This window comes from Prionailurus viverrinus, chromosome F2 (assembly GCF_022837055.1).
Source record: "Prionailurus viverrinus isolate Anna chromosome F2, UM_Priviv_1.0, whole genome shotgun sequence".
NCBI classification, from domain to species: Eukaryota; Metazoa; Chordata; class Mammalia; order Carnivora; family Felidae; genus Prionailurus; species Prionailurus viverrinus.
In genome coordinates, this window is record NC_062578.1 from 23,363,567 (window position 1) to 23,386,054 (window position 22,488).

Below are 22,488 nucleotides of genomic sequence, written 5' to 3' on the forward strand. Positions count from 1 at the left end.
CCAAATAATCTTTTAGTGGGTGGATTCAGCACATACCAGTGAATACCTTTGAGCTTAGTCCAATTTTGAATTAAGCTAGAATTCACCTTTAAGAAACAATGAACCTGTTTTTAAGTAAAACCCTGTATTAATAAGAAACATGGAATGTGAATACAAAATAAAAGATATTATCAACTGAACTGTATCTAAATATTTTACAAAGTTTTCCATGAGCTGTCAGTAGATCTTTAAAATCCATGATCTTTTTAAAAACCTGTTAGTCATTCATCTGTAAAAATCTATCTTTTTATGTGTATGCCAAGCATAAAATTGCCCCATGCTAAATTTAACACAAACCTCACATTACAAAGTTATGTGTTCTTGCACTTCAACATGACTATGACAGTGATTCAAAGGGTAAAAACACACTGAGAACAGTCTACCTTTTGCTGCAATTCAATACAATGAAGAAAGCCTGAGAAGTATGCAAAAATTAGGTCCATATTTTAAATCTGCAGGCAATCAAGCCAGGAGCCAGGCTACGCAATCACGATCACTTGCAAAACCATTTAAACTATTTTTTGTTGTAATTGTTAGCAGTTTCTTATGACTGTAATCTTTAAAAAAAAAATCTTCCACTTCAAAAATTAAATGCACATGTACATGAACTTTTTTTGTCTACTTATAGTTAGGTGTTAGCTCTGCCAGGTTAAAATTATCTTCTTTCTCCTTTCCAATTCTGCATTCCCTGCTTTTAATTTTTGTACACTATGGTTCCAAGTTAATTTCATAATATTTATCAAAATAATGCTTGGCTAAGTACAATTTGTAAAGTAATATAAAGTTTAATAAAGAAAACACTGTAAAGAGTCACTTTATGATACCATTCTGTTTTTTACAAAGTAATATGTTACCTTTTCAGATGTTATTCAAGAATAGTTACTCGTTTTACAAATGTTAGATCATTAAAGATACTCAGCATGATAAACTGGCATGCGCATTGAATTAGAAGATGTGAAAGGAGTTGTTCAAAGTCTGAAAATATGCCAGAGGGGCAGACAGCACTGACCACCTCAAATTCCTCTCTTCCCCCACATGTGCCATCCTAAGAGATGCCTGCTCTGACCTTTGCCTGCAAAACTCTTAACACGGGCATTCTTCAAGGGACAGAAACCACTCAGGGCAGAATTTCAAACTTAGGGAATTACGCAGAAAAGAATCTAACATGAATGTTACCGTTATATACAGATTTAAATTAATTTTCAGGTAACAGATTCATCACCTGAATGATCAATTGCTAAGAAACTAACTTTTTCCTAATGTATTTCAGAGGACGTGGGGCACTGCTGGAGAGCTCCAGCTATCAGGGAGTAAAACAGTTACATTTCAGAGTGGAGCTGCCCTCATCCTCAGTGGTAACCTGAGGCAGGGACCTGATCAGAGGGAAGGACCCTGATATTGGCTTTCTCACCTCTCGGAGTTTGGAAGGGCTAAGGGATCATATCCTTCTTTCAAATACTCAATTTGAACTACTGGAGACCGAAGAAAGTTCTAAAGTGTGAACGGTTTGGTTAAGTTTTACGCTGACTCCAAACAGCTTTATCACTTCTAACATTATGTCTAAAGCAAATCTTGTAGCATTCTTACACATTTCTGATCACTGAAACTCACTGGCCTCTTTGTGCCATCTCTTCCCCTACTTGCAAGTAAGTCCCAAAACCCCTTAGCACGTTTAAAAAAAATCAACAAACACATAAAATTAAGAGCCAAAATGTCACTGTTAAATGATGGAGTTTGCAGGTTATCTATAATGTGATTTCATGTTAAAACTATCAAGTTAATAACCATCCGACTTCCATATTCAAACGTATAGTGTTTATATTCTTTGAAAAAATATCTAGTGCCAAAAGTAACTATTCCAATACAAACTACAGATACACTGTTCATGAAAAACTTCTGACAGATAAAAAGTATAAGCGTGGAATTTTTGTTAAGCCTACATAGAATTATGTAATTTTTATTTAAAAAGGGAGGGAGAAGGCATAGAAGAAAATCAACAATCACTATGTGCTTACTAGGAAACAGACACCATGCTAAGTACTTTATATATAACCAAGATCAATTTAATGTTTACAATCCCGTACCAAATAATCATACACCTGTATATTCAAACATTAAAGGAATTAAACACAAACTTTCTGAGAGTCCTGAACTGATTTCCATTTTTTTTTTTTCCCTTGGGCTATGTGCTAAGCCTATCACATTCATCATTCTTATATAGAGAGACCAAAGGCTCAGAGTCATATTAAATTATTTAAGTTATTCCCAGAAAGTAACTCATGAATACAATTACCTCACTGAAATATTCTTTTCAAGAGGCTCGTTTTGATGACCCAAGAATTCAATTCTCAGAAGTGTGCTTTGATAAAAGTTTGTTACTAATTTCATTATACATCAAGAGATAAGCTGTGAATATCAAAGAATACTGTTCATTATGACAATTTACATATTTAGGCTTAGTCAGCTTCCAGAAGTTGTAAGGAAGAGAAACAGAGTTAGAAAGGATATAAATTTGGCTTCACTGAGGACTTCATTTCATAGGGTCTTCACAGGCTGGCTATTTTGTTTTACCGATTTACAGTAAAATGGTCACATTAGGGAAAATAGATACTTTTTGGGAGAGGTGGGAAGAAGTTAAAGAAAGACAAATGAGCTTCCACAGCTTGATCACGTACCTTTGAAAAAAGAAATAAACTGGAGATTTTTACATGTTGACGACACTATAATTGGAATGAAATTGCTCACAATTTTATGTAAATTTAATAAAACATTAAAAATTCTAACTCAGTACAATGTGAAAAATGTTTGGGGCGCCTGGGTGGCGCAGTCGGTTAAGCGTCCGACTTCAGCCAGGTCACGATCTCGCCGTCCGTGAGTTCGAGCCCCGCGTCAGGCTCAGGGCTGATGGCTCAGAGCCTGGAGCCTGTTTCGGATTCTGTGTCTCCCTCTCTCTCTGCCCCTCCCCCGTTCATGCTCTGTCTCTCTCTGTCCCCAAAATAAATAAACGTTGAAAAAAAAAAAAATTAAAAAAAAAAAAAATGTTTATTACTACGTTAAATGAAAACACAGTACAAACTTCCATGTATATTATAATTATGTAAAAACGTGTGTGTACCTAAAAAGAACTGAAACATGAAACAGTTGATTTAGCGTATAACGGACTTAGAGATAACTGCTTTACTTTTTTGATTCTTTTATATTATAACAATGTTGCAATAAAAACAACTTAAAAATTAGATCATTACCATGTGGAGTAAATGGTACTATCTCTGCGGTGACTAAACCATGCTAAGAACTTCAGTGCTTATGTCTTCTGTCAGTTCCAGGAAAGCAAACACCACAACTTCCTTGTCTTCCATGTGACATCTCCGGCCCAAACAGATCCAATAAATACCCGGCGCCAGACTAATTACTGGACCAATGACGAACATCAAGTGTAGTTAACATGAAAGTGAAAACTTACTGTTATTTGTTGGTTCAGGAAACCCAGCCTTTGGACCACTCCATCCTTTGTTCTCCCCTGTCTGAAAGATTAAATCAATTGTTTAAATCCAGGGAAATAGATTTATTCAAAAAGAAAAAAGTTAACTGATCAACTAAAGCAAGGACAAAAGTCTCTCAAATAATTATTCTGCTTATTCTATCTCTGATGCGAGGACCATGGACACAAAAGTAACTAGTATGAACAGTATCATTTCTTCCTTTTCTATAGGAGAATCTATTCTTATGTCTCCTGCTTTTATCTGTTCATATAAATTTACAACTTAAGTAATCAAGAAAGCCCCATATTCAGTACATGTATCATATACAACATGGGCTCTATCTAGATGGTTAAAAAGTAAACAATTCTTATTCAAACAGTAAACAATAATAATCGTCACAAATACTGAAGTGACTAAAAGAGCTGCTTTATCGCTCCTGAGGTCAAATTAACAATAGAAATATTACTGTGTCTGTTCTGTAAAAGTTCTATGACTAGGGTCATGCAACATTGCTAATGACATACACAGAAAATTGAAAACTAAGTCCAAACTTTAAGTAAAACCTGTAATATCCTAACTCTGTCAAATGATTTGATCTCTGTTTCAGATAAAAATACATCCAGAGAAACTAAGATATTTTGAAGTAGTATTTTAGTCAAATTAAAAGTGTCTAACTGGCTATGTTCTCTTTGTGTGAAGCTGGTATTATTGATACAAAGTACTCGGGGTGGGGGAAGAGACATATTCTTATTATAATCAGCATTTTATATTTACATTATCAGATGCCAACATTCAAATGGATTAACTCCACATATAAGTACAAAATACAATTCTAGCAAATAGATTACCATTGTGGAAGGACAGAGGAGGAGTAAATGTTCGTAAATGCAGATGGATGTTGATGGAAGATCTGGGGAGACCCCAGTTCCACGTTCTCTGTGCTACACAATACGAGATCACTGAGAGACTTATAGTTTGAAGAAAGTGTAGTAAGGAATGAGTCACCCAAGGGAGGGGAAGAGCAGGCAGATTAAAAGAATGCAGATTCAGACAGATGAGGGCTCAGCTGAAATTGGTAATAATAAATCTAGCATTTCATTCCTCCTTTTATTCTACTTATAACCAAGGTTAAGTATTAGATTATATTCCCTATGTCTAATTTTTTACCTTCAACTGAATCTCAAGCCTACTGTTCTTTGATTTCTACCCCAACACTCTAATAAAATTACTTTTGTAAGGTTTCTTCTTAAACATAACAGAATGAACAGAAGGAGTAATCTGTCTCTCCCCAAACATCTCTAAATTGATAACCCAATAGTCCATAAACTCTCTCTCCCTGTCTTCTGCCCACCTACCCCCAAAAACAGAATATGAAAGGAGTCAACAGCAGAAGAGAGAAGCCTACCAAAGTCTGGAAGCTGAAAAGCAGATACACAAGTTGTAACTGACCTAGCAGATGTGAATAGGCTAAAACTAGTCTGAAGAGTGAGAAGCCAACAAAGACCTTACAAAAAAGTAAACTGATTTGTGCCCCCAGGATCCCAGAAAGCCCCAGGAATTAGAAGCACACCTGGTATTTCTAAAGATGAATGTTGAAAGGACCTGAAAACAGGAAGACTGACTGGACGTCTTTCAAAGTGCTATGAAATCTCCAGGTCACCTCTTTGACCCCAAAAAGACAGATTTCTTAAGAGGGGTCCTCTTAGAAAAGGCTAAAACAGAGACTCTGAACACCTGGCACAGCTGTAGGTGGGAGTGATGGGCCACATTGCAAATGAGGAGATAGAGTCTATCTACACTTATCCTGGAAGAGAAGACCCCCAGTGCCCTTCTTCATTTTGGCCTCAGAAGAAAAAGCCAGGCCTCTGACCTACAAGGAATGGCAGAATTAACACAGGGAACAGAATAAAACTTCCAAAAAAAGGTTAACATTTTTCAAAGTTCCCAGAGGCATGAAAGAAATATTATAACAACTAAACAAGAATAGGAGGTTATAAAAAGGAATATTCTGAGGATGAAGAAGAGCTCTAGGAGGTCAAAAATACAATAGCCAAAGTAAGCAATTTCAAAGAAGGACTGGAAGACACAGTTACAGAAATCTCCTAGAAAACAGAACAAAAGTAGGGAGAGATGGAAGGGAGGGGGGAAGGGAGGAAGGAAGGAAAGATCAGAAGATTATCCATACGACTAGCAGGCATCCCAGAAAGAAACAATAGCAACAATGGAAGGAAAGAAATTACCAAGGAAATAATATAATAAGAAATTTCCTACTTAAAGAATATTTATCTCTAGATTGAAATCCAAATGCAGTGGGGTTCAGGCCTCACTTCCCCTCCAGCCCCCTCCCCTGGTCCCCTATCCCTGGGGTCATTGGTTAAAAAAAAACAATAATAAAAGGGTTAAAAGAAATCCAAATGCCCAAGGTGATTTACCAAAGAATACACACATCAAGTCAATTATCCATGAATTTCAGAACCCCTGGGAAAAGAAAGTCAGAAAAGCCTAAAGAGGGGAAAAAAACATAAAAGTTTCATATATAGGCTGAAGAATCAGAAGGCTATGGAGTTTCAAGAGTAGTCCTGGGAGGCAGAAAACACTGGTGCAATGCCTTCAGGAATCCGTGAAAAAATTATTTCCAATTTACAATTATATCTCAGAAAAACTATGAATTAAGTGTGTGGGAAATAAAAGAGTTCAGACCTACAATATCTCAAAAAATATTTACTTCTCAAGTATCTTCTATAGGGAATCTACTAAAGTATGTGCCCATCAAAATAACGAAGTAGATCAAGAACAAGAGAAACCATCCAGAAAACAGGCAACTCAACAAGGGAGAGAGGCAAAAAAATTTTCAAAATAATGGTGAAGAGAAGAACCAAAACAGTAGATCTGCAGCGGACCTATCAATCATCCCAAATTAGAAGAGGATAAAGAGCTCCAAGAAAGATTAAAAACAAAAGAAAAAATTACATGATGTATTTACTTGGCAGAGAGTCTTAAGAATAAGTTAGAAAGATGCAGAGAAGTATACATGTGGAATATGTGTATGAGAGTTAAGTCTTCATTTTTCATAGCAAGCACTCAGATACTATCTAAAAATGAAAAATTTAGAAATAGCAATATGAACAACAAACAACACAAAAATAATAGAACAAACAGCTGAAGCATGTGGTAAATGGTTGCCTCTGAAAAAGAGAGGCAGAAATGGCCAGTAGCAGGGCAGAACAGCATATTTCTGTTTATTATAAATCTTGAACCCTTATACTATTAATCTTGAAAAAATCTTGACTTTTTATACATATATGAGTATTACTTTGACCAATATAATAATCAAATATAAAAAAGAGTGAAGGGGGCTCCCGGTGGCTCAGCCAGTTTAGCATCCTACTCTTGATTTCGGCTCAGGTCATGGGCTCTGTGCTGGGTGTGGAGCCTGCTTGAGATTCTCTTTCTCTCTCTCTTTCTCTCTCTCTCTCTCTCTCCCTCCCTCCCTCTCTTCCTCTGCCTGTCTCCCCCACCTACACTCTCTAACAAAAACAACAAAAAAATGAAGCATGTGTTAGTTACGTCTTGATGTAGAACAAACTCCAAGATATAAATGAAACCCCAATATATGAGTGGAAAAGAAAATCAAGATGTAAGAACAGTATACCTTGAAAAGGTGTAAAGAATGTTCCACTTTTCCTTAGAATGTAGAAACGTTATCAATGAGAAAGCACCAGGAAACGTAAAAAGTCATAACTTGTCTTGAACCATCAGAGATCTGAGATTGTAAAGCACGTAAGTGAAGTGAATGTGTGTGACAAACCCCTCTGGGGAGAGGCAAGACTCACAAAGTGTTTCAACACTGGTGGAGCAAGGAAGGAAGAGATGAACATTCTCAATGCAGGTGAGAAGAAAGTACATGAAATGCCAATAAATTCTAAAAGACTGAGTGTGGGCTAGCACAATAATTTAGAAAACCCAGGATCTTCTGGCAGAAGCTCTTTTCCATGGGCCTCTCCTGAACACTGAGGAAGACAATCAGAGGTACAACTGGAAACCAGAGAGAGCCTCACTCAGTGGAGCAGGTATGCAGCTGGTGAATGTCTGCCACTGAGAGGAAAGCATGGAACTTTACACACTTCTCTAGACTTTTCTTTTGTACAAAGCAAAAAGCTCAAGCCACTAGAGAAAGGGGAAAAACAAATACCAACTGCCTCTGGGGTAGAGACAAGAAATTCTGTTGCCCCAGAGGCTTAGGCAAAGACTTGTTGCTTCTGGAAAAGGAGTAAAAGCAAAATTTACTTGCCCCTGGAAAAAAAGGAGTATAAAACACTCCTGAAAGCAAGGCCCTGCCCCAATATAAAGCTGACAAGGGGACAGAACATTCTCTTGCACCCAAGAGCACCCACAGATCCAAAGTCAAGTTTGGCCACCATGGGGAAGGAAGCAGAAACACTGATAAAAACCCACCTCTGAGACCCAGGCACACAAAGTCTGACTGAGAATGAGGCTGGGCAAGAAAATCATGAACTATGTTCCCGTACCCACCGCATTCATAACCAAGTAATAAGCACCAACAGCTGACTGCAGAGTATACACAAAGCCCTCACCCCCTGGCACAGTGAAGAAGGACTGCTGAAATGTAAGGGCGGAGCAGAAACACTGAGGAAAAACCCACCCCCAAACCTCACCCCACACAAAGTACAGATACCAGTACTGAAGGAATTTGAAGTCAGTAGTGATGACAGCAGCAACAAAACTCAAAATGGGCTCAACTATGACAAGATGGATGCCACCCTCCACACTAACAGTCTGACAGAAGAGAGACGCCTATTTCTCAACATAAATACTAACTCAGCCTCCGTGATTTCTCAATACACAACATCCACCATTTATTAAAAAATTATGAGACATCCAAAATCACAAGAATAACCCATTGTCAGAAGATAAAGAAGTCAAGAAAACAGGACCCAGAGATGACCCAGATGCTAGAATGACAAGAAATAAACTTTACAATATCTATGACTAACAGGTTAGAAGATTTAACATAAAAGACAACATGCATAAACACATGGGAAATTTCAACAGAGAGATAGAAACTATAGAACAAAAGCAAATGGAAATCCTGGGGGTGAGACATGGATGAAAATGAATGTTGACGTCATTATTAACAGATGGATACAACTGAAGAAATAATCAGTAAAACTACAGATAAATCAATAGAAATTATTCAAACTGAAGCACAGGGGGAAAAAAAGAGTGAAAAATTAAAAGGAACAAAAAATACTGGAGCTATAAAACAATACCAACAGTCTAACAAGTGTGTAACTGTAAATTCCACAGAAGAGAAGAAACAAAGAATAAGAAACATTTGAAATGATAATAGCTGAGAATTTGACAAAATAACTGAATTATAACAAAACGCAGATACCATGTTCAGAGACCATTAAGGCAGGAAAAATACAAAAAGGAGAATAAATGGATGAAGAAGAGGAAGAAAGGGAGGATGGAAGGAGGAAGGACAGGGGAGAAGATAGAAGGGTAAAGGAAAAAAGAAAAAAATCATATTTAGACACATCACAAACTGCTGAGAACTAATGAAAAAGGAAAATTTTGACAGCCTTCAAAGGGAAAAAAATATACGAGGAGGAAAGAGCAGGTAAGAATTACAGCAGAAATGACATCAAAAGCTACACGCATCAAAAGACAATGAAACAAGATCTTCATAAGTAAAGTTGTGCCCCTTATCCACAGGAGATGCATTCCAAGTTCCCTAGTGGATGCCTGATAATACGGATAGTAACAAACCCTATATATGTGATGTTATTTCCTATACATATGCACCTATGACAATGTTTAATTTATAAATTAGCCACAGTAAGAGATTAACAATAAAAATAATAATAAAATAGAACCATTATAATACTATAATAAGTTATGTGAATGTGGTCTTTCTCTCAAAATATGTTCTCATACAATACTATTTGTGCAATGATGTGAAATGATAAAATGCCTACATGATGAGATGAAGTGAGGTGAATGACTTAGACATTCTAATGTGCAGTTAGGCACCTATTAACCTTCTGATGAGTTTCCAGACCTGCAGGTGACTGCAGGTGACTGAAACCATGGAAAGTGAAACCATAATTATAAGGGAGACTCCTTTAAGGAAATAAAGAGAAAAATCCAGAATCCTATATCCAGCCAAAAAAAAAAAAAACTTGCAAAAATGAAGATGAAATAAGGACTTCTACATCCAACAAAGGCTGAGAGAAATCATTGCCAGTAGACTTATTAATACAAGTAGTTGCAGAATAAGTTCTATAAGCAGGAGTATGATACCAGAAAGAAATCCACACAAATGAACATGTATTCATGAATATGGATTGACACAAATAAATGAAGCATACTGAAAATGGTAAAAATGAGGGTAAATATACAACGCTTTTTTCTCATTTTAACCACATAAAATGATGACTATATAAAGCATAATTAGTAATAATAAATAAACAATAAAAAATAAAGCTCAAAAAACTGTAAGCTTTATACTATATACAGAAGTAAAATGTATGACCACAATAGGAGGTCTTTGAAACATACACAGTGTAATCACAATTGGAGGTCATAGAGGCATACAGAAAAGTAAAATCTATGACCATATTAGTGGTCAAAAAGAAGAGTGTGAACAAAGAACAAATGGGTAAAGAGAAATAATTAGTAAGATTTAAATCCAACCATATCAATAACTATAATAAATGCAAATGTTCTAATTACCCTCAACTAAAAGACTGTCAAAATAGATTTTAGGGGCGCCTGGGTGGCGCAGTCGGTTAAGTGTCCGACTTCAGCCAGGTCACGATCTTGCGGTCCGTGAGTTCGAGCCCCACGTCAGGCTCTGGGCTGATGGCTCGGAGCCTGGAGCCTGTTTCCGATTCTGTGTCTCCCTCTCTCTCTGCCCCTCCCCCATTCATGCTCTGTCTCTCTCTGTCCCAAAAATAAATAAAAACGTTGAAAAAAAATTAAAAAAAAAATAGATTTTAAAAAGCAAGACCCAATTATATGTTTTCTAAAAGAAAGCAATTTATTTTTATATGAAATTTATTGTCATATCGGTTTCCATACAACACCCAGTGCTCATTCCAAAAGATGCCCTCCTCAATACCCATCACCCACCCTCCCCTGCCTCCCACCCCCCATCAACCCTCAGTTTGTTCTCAGTTTTTAAGAGTCTCTTATGAAAAGAAAGCAATTTAAATGTAAAGACACAGGCCAAAATGATGGGAGGAAAATATTCCATGCAAACACTAATCAAAATAAAACTGGGATGGCTATTTAACATCAAGACAAAGCAGAATTCACAGGAAGGAATATTATCAGGACTAAAGAGAAAAATCACATAGTAATAAAGGGGCCAAGTCATCAAAAAGACATAACAATGCCAAATGTGTGTGTGTGTGTGTGTGTGTGTGTGTTAACAACAAAGTTTCAAAGTACACAAAACAAAATCGACAAAACTGAAAGAAATGGACAAATCCAAATTTGTAACTGGAGACACTAACAATAAAAGAAGATGACAAAAAATCAAAAGTGATATATGACTTGAAAGAAGTCAAAAGGAAAATTATAACATATCTTGAACTGAATGAAAATAAAAACTCATCTTGTCAAAATTTGTAGGACAGAACTAAATCAGTACATAAAGAGAAGTATACAGCATTAAATCTTATATGAGAAAAGAAGAAAGTTCTCAGATCCACAGTCTTAGCTTCTAATTTACAAAGCCAGAAAAAGAACAGAAAATCAAACCCAAAGCTAGTGAAGGAAGGATAAAATAAAGAGTAGAAATCAATAAAATTGAAAATAGAAAAATGGAGAAAATCAATGAAACAAAACCTGGTTATTTGAAAAAGATAAAGGAGTGCCTGCATGGCTCAGTCAGTTAAGTGTCCAACTCGTGATTTCAGCTCAGGTCATGATCTCATGGTCACAAGATCAAAATCTGTATTGGGCTCCACACTGCACATGGAGTCTGCTTAAGATTCTCTCTCCCTCTCCCTCTGCCCCTATCCTACTCGTACTTTCTTTCTCTTATAAAAAAAAAAAAAAAGAAAAGAAAAGAAGAAAAAGAGAAGAGAAGGAAGAGAAGAGAGAAAAGAAAGAAAAGAATACAAATTAATAAGCTCCTAGCCATATTGATAAGGAGAAAAAGAAAACAAATTACCAATAGCAGGAATGAGAGAGGGAATATCACTACAGATGCTATAGCTATTAAAAGGATAACAAGGAAATGTTGTGAACAATTCTGTACCAATAAATTCAACAACTTAGATAAAACGGACAAATTGCTTGTAAGATTCAAACTGCCAAAGATCACTCAAGCAGAAGTAGATAGTCTGTATAGCCCTATATCTATTTTTTAAAACTCAATTTATAGTTAAAATCTTCCCACAGAGAAAACCTTCTCCAGATGGAAGGCTACCCCACTGGTAAGTTCTACCCAAAAATTAAGGAAGAAAGATTATCAAACTCTTCCAAACTTACTATATGAGAAGCATTACCCTGATACTGATGCTAAAACCAGACAAAGATATAACAACAAAAGAAAAATATAGATCATACATGCAGCCATAAAAATCTTTTAAAATATTAGCAAATCTATTCCACAAATATACAAAAACATAAGTAATACATCATGATCAAATGGGGTTTATGTCAATCAGGCAAGCTTAGTTCAACATTCAAAAAGCAATCAATGCCCATCCATCAGGATGGCTATTGGTTAAAAAACAAGACAAAACAAAAACAAACATCTACACACACACTGACACACACATGTATAAATGTTAGCAAGGACTTGGAGAAACTGGAACCCTGTACATCACTGGTGGGAATATAAAATGATACAGTCACTATTGAAAAGAATTTGGCTATTCCTCAAAATAGTAAATGTACAATTACCATTTGATCAAACAATTTCACTTCTAAGTACATACTCAAAACAATGAAAGTAGAGACTTAAAACAGATACTTATACACCAATGTTCATGGCAGCATTACTCACAATAGCCTTAAGTTGAAAATAACCCAAAATGTCCATCAAAAGATGAATGGATAAACAAAACTTGATATATCCATACAACATAATATTATTCAGGCTTTAAAAGGAATGAAATTCTGGGGCGCCTGGGTGGCTCAGTCGGTTAAGCGTCCAACTTCAGCTCAGGTCATGATCTCCCGGCTCGTGAGTTCAAGCCCCGCATCGGGCTCTGTGCTGACAGCTCAAAGCCTGAATCCTGCTTCAGATTCTGTGTCTCCCTCTCTCTGTGCCCCTCCCCCACCTCTCAAAAATAAATGAACAAAAATTTTTTTTAAAGGAATGAAATTCTGATAGATGCTACAACATGGATGAACCTTGAAAACATGCTAAATGAAATAAGTCTGACAAAAAGGGACAAATACAGTATGATTCCACTTACAGAAGGTTCCTAGAAAAGGTAAATTCATAGAGATAGAGAGTAGAACAGAGGTTACCAGGGGCTGAGTAGAGAGAAGAATGAGGAGTCAGTGTTTAATGGGGTACAGTTTCTCTTCGGGATGATGAAAATGTTCTGGAAGTAGATAGTGGTAATGGTTGCACAACATTGTGAATGTACTTAATGCCACCGAAATATTCACCTTAAATGCTTAAAATGGTAATTTTTAAAATATTTTACATAAATTTTAAAAATCTGTCAGTGAAATTCACTGTAACAAACTAAACAGAAAAATTATATTACATATCAATAGATGCAGAGAAAGCACTGGGAAAATTCAACATGCACTGATAATTAAAGAACAAAAAACAATCTTTCAATAAAGCAGGAATACAAGGAAATATCACCTGATATAGAGTATCTATGAAGAAAACCTACAATCATCATGGTATTTATAATGGTGAAATCTGAATAATTTTCCTTTTAAAATGGGGAGCGAGGTAAGGATATCTGCTTTCCTATTCAACAAGCAACTACTTCTATTCAACGTTGTACCAGTTGTTCTATTGAGAGCAATAAAGCAAAACAAATAGATAAACATATACAGATTGGAAAGGAAGAAATAAAACTGTCTTTATTCATAGATGACACAATCATCAATGCAGAAAATCCCAATCTACAAAATAAACTATTACAATTTATAACTCAGTTTAGCTACGTCGTAGATTACAAGGTCAATATCTAAAACCCACTGTGTTTCTATACACTAGAAAAGAAGAACTGGAAATTGAAATTAAAAACCAATACCATTAATAACACATCCAAAAACATGAAGTACTTAGGGATAGACCTAACAGCTGTGTAAGATATTTCTATGAAAAAGTACAAAACATTGCTGTGGGATATTTCTAAAAAACTAAAAAAATGAGAGAGCTGGATCGTGTTCATGGACTGGAAGACTCAACATTAAGATATCAATTTGTGTGAAATTGATCTATATATTCAACACAATTCCAAAGAAAACTTCCCCACTGGCTTTTTTTTTTTCTTGGTAGAAATTGATTCTAAAATTTCTATGAAAATGCAAAAGCTCTAGAGTAGCCAAAATATTTTTTAAAAAACAGAACAAAGAAAGAGTTCATTATCTGATTTCAAACCTTACCTAAAAAGCTACAGTCCAAATACAGTTGTAATAGCTTCAGGATAGACATAGGGATTCACAGAACAGAACAGAGAATCTAGAAGCAGACCCACAAATATGTGGTTAACTGCTTTTCAGCAAAGGTCCTAAGGGAATTCTATGAAAACAGCATTAATCTTTAAAACAGTTGATGCTGAAACAATTGGATAACCTATGTGGAAAAGGAGGAAAGGAGAGGACAGGAAAGAAGAGAAGGAGAAGGCAGGGGAGTTCTTTATCTGATACAGGATTTGTGTCCAAAATATGTAAAGAACTGTTACAACTCAGTAAGAAAGCAAACTATCCAATTTTTAAAGAGACAAAACTTTGAACAGCCTTTTCAGGGAAGAGATATGAATGGAAAATAAATACATGATAGGATATTCAGCATTATCAGTTATTAGGGCAATGCAAATTAAATTCCAATGAGATAGCATTATATGCCTACTAGTATGATCAAAGCTATCAAAACCAACCATACCAAGAGCTGGAAAAGATGTGAAATAACTGGAGTCTCAAACACTCCGTTGGGAATACAAAATGGTAAAGCCTCTCTGGAAAACATCTTCACAGTTTCTTAACAAAGTTATAACATGTTCTTATTATACAACTATGTACATAAAGAATACACTAGAGAAATACACACATATAAAGACTTATACATGAATGTTTATAACCACTTAATCTATCATAGCCTCAAATTGGAAAGAGCCCAAATGTTGGTGAAGAATAAAACAGTAACAAACAATAAAAAAGAACAAACTAATGATAAATGCAACAACATGGATGAATCTCAGAATTATGAAGCTAGACACAAAAGCCTTCCTAATGTATGATCCAATTTGTATGACATTCAGGAAATGCAAAATTATAGGCAGAAATTAGATCAGTGCTTGCCAGGGCCTAAGGAGAGGGGAAGAGATTAACTACAAAAGGGAACTTTTATGGTGTAACAGAAATATTATAAATCTTAATTCTGGTGGTGGTTAAAGAATGTGTACACACATATAAAGACACCTATGTCAAAATTCACTGAACTGCACCTCAATAAATCTGAAATTTTTTATGAAGTGGGGACATATTAGTATATATGCATAGAATATCTCTACAAGGATATTTATTTCTATTTATCAAATCCCTATATAACATTCACTATATTTCAGACAGTATCCTAAATGCTGTACAAATATTAACTCATTGTGGGAGAGGCTATTCAAAAGAGAGGTTAAGAGCCAAGGGTCTCAGGATAAAGTAAGACTACTTATTCTTTCGTGTTATTTGAATTCTTTCAGCCATGTACATATCTTGTTTATTTAAAAAAAAAAACTTTTTAAAAACTCTCTTGAAGGTTTTTAAGTTGCTTCTCCACAATCACTGCAGATCTTTTATTGACAAATCAGTGTATTCAGTCCTTTCCTTTTTTGATCTCCCTGCAGCATATGACTGCTACCTATTTCTTAAAGTCATTCTCTTCCTTTTTACAGGTTTTCTTTCCTCCTCTGATTCCTGTATCCCCCATACATATTATCTGCTACTGAAAGCATACCACTTACACTTCAGAAATACCTCTGGTATCTTTACCCTCTCTTTTCTACCACCACTGCCTGAGTCCAGACCCTCAGTTATCTTTTACCTGAACAGTTCTGCTAGCCTCCTAACTGGCCCCTCTGCCTTCAGTCTCATCCTGCTCAAATACATTCACTACGTTACTTACACGATTGTCTTTTGAAGACTGTAAACCGTATCGTGTCACTTTCATATTCAAATCTTAAGTTAATAATTCCTCAAGTTCTTTAACTCACATAAAAATAGTGGTCTCGGCTATTCCTGACTTTCCAGATTCATCTTCATGTTCTGTAGGTTCTAGAATACTATAATTTTTGTTATATGAGTAACGCTCCTTACTGTTAACACTTACAAGGTTAGTTTCTCGAGTGTAGGGACCAGGTTTCAGTCACCTTGTTATCTTTAGTTATAAGTGTTTGGCTTTTAGCTAGGTGCAATGGGAAATTTTATGTGTCAACTTGTCTGAACTTTGGTGCTTAGACATTTGATCAAACATTATTCTGGGTGCTCTGTGAGAGGGTGTTTTTGGGGAAGGTTTACATTTAAATCACTGAACTTTGAGTAAAGTAGATTTCTCTCCATAATGTGGGTGGGCCTAATCAGTTGAAGAACTAACTAGAAGAAAAGGTTGACCTCCCCTGAAGCAAGAGGGTAATCTCCAGCAGAATGCCTTTGGATTCAAACTTAACTCCTGATTCGCTAGCCGGCTGACCTCTCCCTCAGACTGTGGACTAGCTAAGCCTCTATAATTCCATGGGCCAATTCCTTAAAACAAGTCTCTGTGAGTGATGTATGAATATGTGTGTATGTATACATACACACATACATTATATATACATACACATACATATACATCCTGTTGGTCTGTTTCTCTGGAGAACCCTGACCAATAATACAAAGGGTATATAAGAAATGTCTTTCAAATTAAAAAAATTAATGCTGACTTTTTGTTCTGTTTTATTTTCACTTAACATACAAATATATGCCTATGAGATTTATTTTGATGTATTTTTATAAATCACTCACTAGTTTTAAGTCAATATAAATGTGTTAAGTTAAAACAACATATACACAATATAAGAACTACAGAATCTTGAACACATGTTGGGTTTCATGTTACAAATACTTTTAAAAGAAGAAAAAGCATTGACTAGCCAGGTTATAAAAACAGAATTGAAATCTCTAGCGATACCACACAGACAAATAATTCTTAATCACTGAAAATAATTGCCTAGGTATTCGCAGCTGTCTTAAAAAGAAAAGTATATCTCAATGTTTTTTAATAGATGATTTTGTTTTTACTCTGAATTTCAGAAACGTATTCCTATAGAAATATATCTAAAAAATAGAATCCTTACATGAGAAAATGTCATGGAAAAAAGTATATTGTTTTTGATAGAAATAATTATTAGGCTGGTTTTATGACTTTTCATTTATTAAAAAATTAATAAAAACAATTTCTACATGTACAAAGATATAATGACAATACAAAATGAAATAAAGCCAGTTCCTGCCAAATTATCTGCCAAGGCCTGAATTTGGGGTTCTCTGCTTCTCTTGCAACAGAGGTAGGTGTTAATGATGTCATTAACTGCTGCAGAAGAAATAGGGGACCATGAACATAAGTCTTGGCAGAAAATAAACACCCTCTGAGTTTACTTTTAAATTTAAAGTAAATAGAAAAATTAGTTTATAGAGCGCCTGTCCAGTACAGTTCCTGCCCTAAAGGGATAACTCAGATCTTTATTTCTAGTGTTTGCAGCTGTATTCCAGAAATGAAGGCTAACAGTCTGTGTTCTTTAAAAAGCACAAATTAAAACTGTGGTTATCTGGCAAAAGCCACTAGTCAATAAGCTAAAAAATTATTCAACTGGTATTATATAAAATATTCAATGATACAAAAAATTAAAATATACACAATATTTAGTATATGCCAATTATAAGAATATAATATTTCATCTTAATATTAATATATAACAACCCATAAACAGATGTTACTTTCTACCTGAAGAATCTATCTTTAAAGATACAGAGTACTGACTTGAGGGGAAAAAAAAAACTTTTGACTTCTACCTTTAATTAACACATTACTTAAGAGTCAAAAAAACAGTGGATTTGCTCATCGCTTTTGATATTCTGACAGGACAGGCATATGCACACGTAAATTTAACTCTTACCTTATCAAGTTGATCTTGAAGACTAGTGGATGCTTTATAACCAAGCTGTAACAGCATTGCTTCTGCAGCATTTTTTTTGGCTATCTTTTTGTTAGGTCCTGTTCCAGTAGCAACTTCATTGCCTACTTTGACCTGGTAGGATTAAAGTAAGAAATGGATGGTAATTGCTTTGGTAAACAAGAACTCCTTAATACCCAAAAGCAATGTGTTATGCTCTCTAGCACTCACAAATGTAAAGTTCAGTCCAAAATGAAAACAGCAGTTAAGCTAGTCTCCCAATTACATAAAATTATATACACAAGTGAAAATATATGTGGTGAAAAATATGACAATATGGTCCTCAAAACGGCAATGGGGGTTTATCCCAGGGTGACAGAATCTTAAATGACTTTTACTTCCATACATAGTTCTATGTTACTTGATTTTTTAAACAAAAATACTTCTATAAGCAGAAAAATAAAATTCACATTACAACAGAGTTTATGTTGGTTATGACTACATTTAGCATTATCTAAGTTAATATACTAAAAGACTGAAAGTCATGGTGGTGCAATTCAAAACAATGTTTACATTGTATCCCAAGTTTACAAAGGTTTATATTAAATAGTTCCTGAGAAAAATTAATATACAAAGGTTAATTCAATATTGTGGTTAAGAACAAAGATTTCCAGGTCAGAACTGGGTATGAAAATTCAATTCTACTACTTCTTAACTGTATGAACTGATTCAAATTTGTCAACATCTCTAAGCCTCAGTTTTTTTCATCAATAAAATAACGGTAATACATCTATGTCACTGTATTGTTCTGAAAATTAAATAAGAAAATGTATGTAAACTACACTGTAGAATAAATCATAACTGGTCAATAAACAGCTTTTTATTATTAGAACTATTCCACAATTACCTTTTGCAAACCATTGATGTATACACACACACACACACACACACATACACACACACACACACACGTATTTAAATATACATCAGCCATCTCATACCCACATATACATTTTCTGAATTGGGTAGAGCTTTTAATGATGCATGTGCCAAAAGCTAATGCAAATATAAAAATTATAGTGGAAAGCAAAAAGGAAAAAATAAATAATTTTTTAAAAGTAAAGAAAGCAAGAAGTATATAGCATTACAAGGAGAAATAAAAAATACACAACTACAGTGGGATTTGTTTTTATACACTGGTCTCAACAAATGATCAAAGCAGCAAATAAGAAAGAAGATAAGCACAACTTTGGAAATGAAACAATTAAGTCTGAATAATCTATGGGCAGAGAAAAAATCCCAATAAAAACTAGAAAATATTTTAAATAAATAATAATGGAAATACAATACATCAAAACCTGAAGCATGCAGCTAAAGGATCTAGAAAAAAAATATATAGCCATAAAAGCTTAGAGAAAGGCAGGAAAGTAATGACCTAAACATCCAGCTCAAAAAGTTATTAGAGCAAAACGAATCCAAAGAAAATGGAATAGAGACAAGGAGGGAAATTAAGGATAAAGAAAAAATACAATAGAGAAATTCAAAAAAAGCAAAAGTTGGTTCCCTGAAAAGACTAATAAAATGATAAACCAAAGTTAAGACTGATCAAGAAAAAGCAAGAGAAGACACAAATAAGAAGAAAATGGGAGATTACTATGGCTTCTGTAGAATTAAAAAATAATAAGGGATATTGAGTATTTTAGCTAAAAACTTTTGAATACTTAGAGAAAGTATAAAAATTCCTGAACAATACAAATTACCAAAACTGGCACAGAATAAACCCAGAACTGTATAGCTCTATAACTACTAAAAGAAAAAAATTAAAACAATAATTAAAAACGTGTTCATGAAGAAAATTCCTGAGAGCTTCTCCAGCAAGTTCTACCTAATATTTAAGAAAGAATAATGCTCACCTTACAAAACTTCACATAATAAAAGAAAAAGAGAAATCAGTCCCCAATTATTCAATGAGGTATCAGTTTGTTTCTAAAACCCAACAGGAACAATTTAAGAAAGAAAATGTACAGACCAATTTCATTCCCAAGTATAACTGTTAAAGTTTAAACTGCATAATATAGTATATTGAACAAAGCAATATATAAAAAGAAAAATCATGATGAAGTTAGGTTTATTCCAGAAATGCAAGATTGGTCTAACATTCGAAATTCAAGTAAAATCAATCAGTGGAATCTGCTATATTAACAGATTGAGGAGACAAAACATATGGTCATCCTAACAAATTGAGCAAAAGCATGTGATAAAACTCACCATACATTCATAATAAAAACTCCTAGCAAACTAAGGAAAACAGGGAACTTACTTAATATGATATAGGGCATTCTGCAAAAAGTCTATAGCAAACTTCAACGAACATTATACTTACTGTTGAAATTTTGATATTAGAAACAAGACAAAGATGCTCTCTATTTTTACTAGTATTTAACATTTTACTACAAATCCTAGACAGAGCAATAAGACAAGAAAAAAACCATAGAATTAGAAGTATAAAAACAAATTGTCATTATTTGGATGTATGATATTTATATAGGAAATCCAAGAATATCTACAGCTAAATTATAAGACTTTATGAGAGTGTAAAGTTTTCAATGTATATTATAGTATACAAAAGCCAACCACATTTTTCTAATGTTTATTTATGTATTTATTTTTGAGAGAGTGAGAAAGCCTAAGTAGGAGGAGGGAAAAAGAGAGAGGGAGACACAGAATCTGAAGGAGGCTCCAGGCTCTGAGCTGTCAGCACAAAGCCTGATACGGGGCTCAAACCCACGAACTGTGACATCATGACCTGAGCCGAAGTCAGAAGCCTAACCGACTGAAACACCCAGGAGCCCTAAGCCAACTGCATTGTTATATCCCATCAACAATCAAGTAGAAAATTATTAAAAGATACCATTTACATTGAATGAAAATCAAATACCTATGATGTTTAAGAACTTTATATAAAAAAATAATAAGCACCAAGAAAAATTAAGATAAACCTAATAAATAGAGATACGCCATACTCATGTACTTAATACTCAATATGATATCAATTCTCTTCAAATTGACCTATAAATTCAATGAATTACCATCAAAATCCCACACATGATTTTTACAATACTTGACAAGCTGACTCCAAAATTTACACGGAAATGCAAAGTACTAAGAACATTCAAGATCCTATTGAAGAGAAACAAGGTGGGGGCATTATTCTTCTGGATGTCTACACTTATAAAGTCAACATGAGGGAAAAGACACATAAATTTGTCTGCATTAAAATAAATTACTTCTGGGGGTGTCTGGGTGGCTTAGTTGGTTAAGCATACAACTCTTGATTATGGCTCAGTTCATGATTTCACAGTTGTGAGATTAAGCCCAACATCGGGTCTGTGCTGATAGCACGGAGCCTGCTTGGGATTCTTTCTCTCTGCCTCTCCCCACCCCCAAAATAGACAAACTTAAAAAAAAAATTACTTCTGTTCCTCAAAAGAACATCACTAAAATTGGGGGGGGGGGGGGGGAAGTAAAGTCACAACACAAGAGGAGATACTTGAAAGGCCACGTAACTGAAAAAGACTTACATTCCAGAATATATAGTAGATTCCGATAAATCAATTTTTTTAAATATTTATTTATTCTTTAATATTTATTTATTTTTGAGAGAGAGTGAACAAGCACAAGTGGCAGGGGGGGCAGAGAGAGGAGACAGAAGATCCAAAGCAGGCCCTGCACTGACAGCAGAGAGACCTGTACGAGACTCAAAGTCACGGACCGTGAGATCATGACCTGAGCAGAAGTTGGATGCTTAACCAACTGAGCCAGCCACCCAGGCACACCCAAATCAATTTTTTTAAAGCTAGTAGAAAAATGAGCAAGAAAGCTGAACAGGCAATCTATAAATGAAAATTTGATGTCACTATGCTTTGCTTTAAAAAAAAATTAGCTTCAATAGTTTCATGCCACCTTAATAAAATTTCACAATTACAATATACTGTGTACTAGTAATGAACTGGTATGTTGTACAACTAATCCAGCTTTCGGACATAAAGCATGACACTTCTACACACAGTTTTGTTTTCTGGCTCTTGGGCGAAAGCGTAACTGGCTATTTCACTTGTCCCAGAACATACCAGTTTCCATCTGGTGTCCACACTTGTGTACTGCTTGCCATTTATTCTTACACCATTATTTCAGTTTGATTTGTGTTACCATTTCCATCACCACGTTTAAGCTTCAGTGAACCAAGTACTTCTAACACAGTGGTTAAAGAACTTAAGTATAAACAATGTGCAAATTATACGACAAAGAAAGTCAAGATGAACTAAATGACATAGTTGTATATGAAACACTGAAAACATATTCTTTACAGAGTTTCTGTAACAACTATCACAAATGTTACAGTTCAAATCTGTGCACTGTCTTTGAAACATTTCATTGCTCTTTCTTCTAAAACTAGAAACCTGCACATTATGACAAATCAGCAGTAGTCTATGGACTTCCCTCAGAAGCACTGATCTAATACTTAATACTGTCCACAGCAGATCCCTGGAGCTGGGTGAACACATACTATCTTCCATATCTGTGCTGGC

The 22,488-nt window shown here is 34.9% G+C and overlaps 1 protein-coding gene across 20 annotated transcripts in view; it reads right to left on the bottom strand.

Moving 5' to 3' along the window:
* STAU2 (staufen double-stranded RNA binding protein 2) overlaps nt 1–22,488 on the bottom strand; it is a 310,084-nt gene that overhangs the window by 154,490 nt on the left and 133,106 nt on the right. For all 20 annotated transcript variants that reach the window (XR_007148653.1, XR_007148652.1, XM_047842650.1 and 17 more), the window contains 2 exons: nt 17,903–18,034; nt 3,503–3,563 (listed from right to left, as the gene is read on the bottom strand). Coding sequence is in view for 18 of the 20 variants with exons in the window: in XM_047842650.1 (XP_047698606.1) it covers nt 3,503–3,563; nt 17,903–18,034 (193 nt within the window). In the remaining 2 variants the exon portion in view is untranslated. The remainder of the gene's footprint in view (nt 1–3,502; nt 3,564–17,902; nt 18,035–22,488) is intronic.